This window comes from Macrobrachium nipponense, chromosome 23 (assembly GCF_015104395.2).
Source record: "Macrobrachium nipponense isolate FS-2020 chromosome 23, ASM1510439v2, whole genome shotgun sequence".
In the NCBI taxonomy this organism is placed as follows: Eukaryota; Metazoa; Arthropoda; class Malacostraca; order Decapoda; family Palaemonidae; genus Macrobrachium; species Macrobrachium nipponense.
The window spans coordinates 52292703-52298702 of NC_061090.1; the positions used below are offsets into that span (position 1 = coordinate 52292703).

The 6000-nt window shown below is 38.3% G+C and overlaps 1 protein-coding gene and 1 long non-coding RNA gene across 3 annotated transcripts in view; both read right to left on the bottom strand.

Moving 5' to 3' along the window:
• The window catches only part of LOC135200627 (uncharacterized), a 57971-nt gene extending 55721 nt beyond the window's left edge, over window positions 1–2250 (bottom strand). The window contains exon 1 of one of the 2 annotated variants that reach the window (XR_010311344.1): window positions 1630–2249. This is a non-coding gene — a long non-coding RNA (uncharacterized LOC135200627). Of the gene's footprint in view, window positions 1–1629 lie in introns of both variants that reach the window. The other variant, XR_010311345.1, reaches the window with a different exon arrangement.
• A 1445-nt stretch (window positions 2251–3695) lies between these two features.
• Window positions 3696–6000, bottom strand: part of LOC135197898 (uncharacterized) — a 67811-nt gene continuing 65506 nt past the window's right edge. Inside the window, 3 exon segments of the mRNA XM_064225120.1 lie at window positions 3696–4637; window positions 4857–5099; window positions 5709–5842. Of these exon segments, the coding sequence (XP_064081190.1) occupies window positions 4293–4637; window positions 4857–5099; window positions 5709–5842 (722 nt within the window). The 3' untranslated portion in view covers window positions 3696–4292.

Genomic DNA, 6000 nt, shown 5'->3' on the forward strand with positions numbered 1-6000 from the left:
ATATGTTAATAAATACAAAAACACTTCGATTATTATTCTAACTCCCAAAATAAGTTTCCAAAGAAATTACAGTCTACTTTATAGGTCACAATCAGATTGACAAGATGTAGGGAATAGTTGGTAATTATCAAAAACATAGTAGACAAGCTTGATTTTATAACTGCTATATCTAATGTCAAGCAATTTTTATTTATTGGCTATCTACCTATTTACTGAAAAAAAATAGCCGGTACCGTATATTGGCTTTAAACCTTCACCAATAATTATCGTCAGAATGGTGACTTCATGAGGCTCCACCCACTTTCGCCTCGTTATAATTCAGGATAACACTGAAGGCTACCATGGGCATTGTTGGATTAGAAAATTTAACTTCTGGCTATAAAAACTAATTTCTCGAGTAATTGTAAGAAGTGCTAAATGATCCTCAAGGATCCCAGCAGTTGGCCTAAACGTTTAATTCATGTATATTACTGCTATACTGTTGCGGCACTACTGCTACAGTAGTATTACTACGCTAGCACTGATACCCGACCCACATCTATGTATCGTTCCGCCATTCATAAAGTCTTTGGGTTTCAGAGCCGATGGAATTTCTGTCTGGTGGATGGGCGGGGCAACATTTAGTCAAGAGGTGTTTGTTTACCTTGCTTACGTAATGAAGGTTTTTCGACTCTTGGCTCGTAATCATTGGCCATGGCGTCGGCTAGATCATTTTTAACCTATAAAAATTAAAACTATCGGGTTTAGGTTATTGATAATGCTGACAAAATTTGTGTGTGGTTGTAAAATATTCATATGTCAACTTTCAGCTACATCCGATGCTTTGACAAGGAGCAAAGTGCAAAAAACCGTGTTACAGAGAGCCTGAATCTCATAGTAGTATCGACCATAAGCAGGTAGTAAATCCTGTTATTAGTGGTATTAGTACTATAGGTAATTTTGCCGTTAGACCCAAACTGCCATTTTTGCATGAAAAACCTTTTGAGTTTTTCATGCAAAAATGGCTTTGAAATGACAGGGAACTTAAAATAAAAAAAACTAACGTAACCTAGGGGTGTTTAATGGTTACAATTTTGCCGAATGTTAGCTTTGGAGGATGCCAGGGGGAGGGGGGGGGGAGACAGCATTGTCTTAACTTAAGAGATATAGGGCTAATTTATTTTTTTAATTATCAAGCATTTGTGAAGGTTAGGCCTAGGTATGTACTGAGAAGAATTTTTCCGTTTTGATGTTTTACAAGAGAAAAATATAAATCATGTGGGAGGTGGCTGGAGTCTTCCGAAAAAGAACCTTGTCGTAATTAGGCCTAGTATTTGACATAACCTGTCTTAATTACCTTATAAAACGTAATTTGTTTTTTTCTCACTTACTATTAAACATTTACAAAGGTTATGTATTGAGAAGAATTTTTCCGTTTGATGTGTTTTACCCGAGAAAAATATAAATATAGCTATGGAATGGGAGGTGGCTGGAATCTTCCAAAAAATAACCTGTTTGAATTACCATAGGTTATATTTAAAAAAAGCAGTTTAACCGGTTCATTTTCTCGCATTTCCTTTTGTTCCCTGAAAACGCAAATGAATTCCAGTTTTCGTTGTCGTTATGGCCGACAAGAAAGGTGTTACCTACCTACTTGAGAAAATGGTAGACAGGGTTGCCCAGTTTCCCACCGTCTCTCGATGTTAATTCCCACGCAGTGACGTCGACCACAGAACAATAAAATATATTAAAGAAGTGTCTATTTATGTCGCCATCTAAGTCTCCTTCCTAAATGATTAATCGCACAGTTTGGAAGGAGATACACAAGATAACGAGATGTTGCTTTGTCACAGACGAAAGTCGTTGGTCCCGTTGCTGAATAACTACTGGTTCCATGCAACGTAAAAACTCCATACAAACAAACAAAGTGATACTGACCGGCATTTCAAAATTTCAGTTCAGAGCTGTCCGCATTGAGATAGTTTATTAACTTTTTCCTCTTTACTGGAAAATATAAAAACGTGAACAAAATGCAGGACATGTTAGATAACCTGATAAAATGACCGAAATCACGAGAAAAAAAAATTGAGTTTTTGGTTTATATTCTTGAGGCAGTAAACCTAACGGGACGCCATCTTTAGCACCAGTCCTTCGGGAATCGGGATATCAGCGAAACATCGAGACTCAAATTTTCACACTATTTCGGTGAAATTCTCGCGTTATCTCACATGTACCGCATCATGCACGCCATTTTCTATATTGTCCAAGCAAAAAAAAAAAAAATTCGTTAATGAACAATACCTAGTGCGTAGTTCCACGTTGTTGAGGTGAGGGATTGGCAAATCCAACGGTCAGATTTTTAAGTCAGGGAATGGCCGACAGTGGTCACACTTCACAGGAAGACTAACTTTCAAATAATCTCATTTCTGAATTTTCTCCCTTTAAGAAAACACGAGCCGCCTCTTTTAATTGTGTAACATGTCGACTCCTTTCCCACTGACAAGGGACGAGTATCTACCAAGTCCCTCTGGTTCGATAACTGTATCTACCAAGTCCCTCTGGTTCGGTAACTACCAGTTTACACTGTACTTGTGAAAAATAGTCATCGTGTTCAGTGCCATCACCTTATTAAAGAGCGTAAAAACTTACAATAAAAGAAGGTAAACGTCACGAAAGACATGAACAAAAACCTAAATAAAAGGCGATAATATTCCGGTAGGCATATTACCTGGAATATATAGTTTGGGCCAAAGGCAAAGCACTGGGATCTATGAGGTCATTCAGCACTGGAAAAGGAAATCGAGAGTAGGCAGGTTTGAGAGGTGTGACAAGAGGTAAACCTCGCAGTTACACTATGAGATAATTGTTAGAAGGGGGTGGATAGCTAGGTGAGACATAATAATGAAGATAACCCACCAGTACCTCGAACTCTAGATACACTGCACCAGCCATGTATATTCTGCAAGCTCTTTCTTAGTAATGCTTCATGTAATCGACTGTGAGTGTGTGTCACCTCACCCCCTCCCCCTTCTTTTCCTGGTTATCCATCAGGAGCACATAGAAAATTGGTAAGGACTATTTTTGGTACTAGAAAGCACTTGAAGTCACGGAGTATCCACCTTTCATGAATGTCATCTTGAAAGACATTCGGAGGATGCAAGATGGACACTCCGTGGTCAAGTGCCCTCCAGTAAGAGGATTGAAGAAGACAGATCGTATATTTACAGAAACTTTATTTTTCATCTCATCACAACTTCCGAGAAAAAAAAAAATTAAAAAAAGAGAGTAATGTCTGGTAAAAAATAATATAGTTACAGAAGAAAAAAAAAACTGCTTCGGAAATCGAGCTTCCTTCTCTGAATGCACTAGTTTCCACCTTAGAAAAATAGTATTTCCCAACACTTTGAAAAAAAATATTTAAAAAAAGAATATATGCAAATAATTGGACAAGTACAGACTGTTTAGTTACAGCGTAATTGAAGAAATCACACTACAATAGAAGGAAATATATGTCTTGAGACTATCATCAGAATCTGTGCATAAATATAATTGTATTCTAAGCCCCATATTTCATCTAGGTGATTATTAGTCGACTTACATGCTACGGAAAAAATGTGCCATCGCCTGCTAGATTGTGAATTTACTTCGTCAGCTTTCCGTGAGTTTTCTTATTTTGAATGTTCTCAAGAGGTACGAATGCTTACTTTATATATATAATCTATATATATATATATATATATATATATATATATAATATTACTAAGCAGGAAATGAAGGCAAATCTACGTTATTTTGATACCTGCAGTTACTTGGCTATCCTGTACATGAATTAGATGGCTTATTATCATTGCCATCTTAGGTACTGTTCTATACAGAAGTGTGACTTAATAGCAAGAATGATTCAAGGGCAAAATTCGGGTCGGAGAGGAATAATATTCAGCTATATGTTAGGTTAGGCCTATAAGTCTTCGTCATCTTGAGCGGGAGGTAACGGAGCTAATAACGCCAACACAGGAAGAAACCGAAGGGAGTTAGAAGATGAAATAAAAACTTCGTCAGCAGTGTAAGAAGAATTCCAACTGCGACTGTATTAGCTATACCTATAGCGGGGATCTATAGTACAATGAGACGAGAAAAAGAGTCTATACTCGACCGAAATGGCAACAAGTGATGCACTGAGGAAGTAGGAAAATGTTTTGGAAATGTGGACAGATCTTCAGTATCTTCTTGACAAACTGTAGTGGTAGTAGTAGTAGTTATGATGAATTTACGATGCGTGATAATTCTCTAGGACACGGGCGGTCAGTCGAGGTCTATTTTCTGTAATCGTAATAGTCTGGGTAGTTGTATTCTTCTACTTCGTCACTTTCGTCCTCTTCCTCCTCCTCCTCCTCTTGTTCTTCTTCCTCCACATGCGGTTTTTCTTCCTCCACCTGTGGTTCTTCTTCCTCCTCTTCTTCTTCCACTTGTGGTTCTTCTTCTTCTTCTTCTTCTTCTTCTACTATTTCTTCTTGCCTTCCTTTCTGGCTCACTGCTGGACGACTAGCATCACCCCGCTCTTCTTTCTGACTGTCTCCCAGCTTGGCGAAAGCTGCGTTGGCTTCGATGAATTCTTCTTTAAAAGTCCGTTTGATATCATGGGCGACATTACCACTTTCCTGGCGAGATCAGAATGAAAGAGAGAAGGGGTAATTAACTACGAAAAATGGCAAATTAATATTCTGACTTCTTCACAAACTCATTCGTTATTTCTAGACATGCTGTCCTCTGTGAACTGATCGTATTGCTTAGAGCAGCCTTACTTTATTCATTCACTCATCTATTTACTAGCATTAATTGATTTATATATCTTCAAACAAAGCAGGAGTGAACTTTACCTCCTGGGAATCACCAGCTCTTGCTGTTATGGAGACTCTCTCTTGAGGAACCTGTTGTGGCTGCTGGACTTGCTCTCTTGGGACTTCCTGGACTTCCACGGCGGGCCATTCCTCGCCGCATTTCCTGCAGGACACCTCGGCGCCTTCTCCCTGTCTGAGGCACCGGCATTCCTGACATTCAGGGGCGTGACTGCTCTTCAAGATGCTCTGACCGACGACTCCGAGATATTTCTTCTCGACAACCTGGTGGTAGAAATGAACTTTTTCCTTATTGTCGAAAAAAACAAAATAAAATAATAATAATAATAATAATAATAATAATAATAATAATAATAATAATAATAATAATAATAATAATAATAATAATAATAATAATAATAAAGCAAACTACTCTTGTATTGTCAAAAAAAAGGAACGTGACCTAAAATATCGCCGAAATGAATAGTCTCCCTTATTCTATATACCTTGAGACTGCTTAAACCACGTTAATGTCCTTTTAGGCTTCCTCCAATGAATATATAAGAATTATATATCACCACAGGGGGCATCAGGATTTTGGAGGTGATTAGGTGGAGCATGGCCGAAAAAAAGAGGTTGGGAACTATTGGTCTAGATTCAAGAGGGACAAACACTTCGAATTAACAGCTACGAATAGAAAAAAAAAATATTTTAAATATAACGAGCGTGTTTTACAATATCGTCGAAATGATCTATTTTCTAGAGGGACATACGCCTCTAATTCTAATCAATCCCTTTTTCCACATCCCGGAAAGTACATCATAGGCCTAATCATCTACATTCTACTGGGCCCTGAGCCTAATGAATGGTAGAAGAGTCGAGGACGGAACTTACGGCGGATTTAGAGACCCACTTATTGACGTTGTAGATCGAGCCTCCGGATGACTGGGCTGCTTCGAAGCAGGAGGAATCCTCTGGGTCTTGGAAGAGTTTTCGCATGTTGACGTTGCCCGTGAATTTCTTGGTGTCTGGGGACGAAAGCAATGGAGGACACAGTTCAGTTTTTTTTTTTGCGATGGCTCGAATTGGCAGTATAGATGCACACACAACATACGAGTTATATTTTAGGGTATTTCATAATTTTGAATGCTGCAGTTGTGTAAAAAATCATCAAGCTTCATCTAGA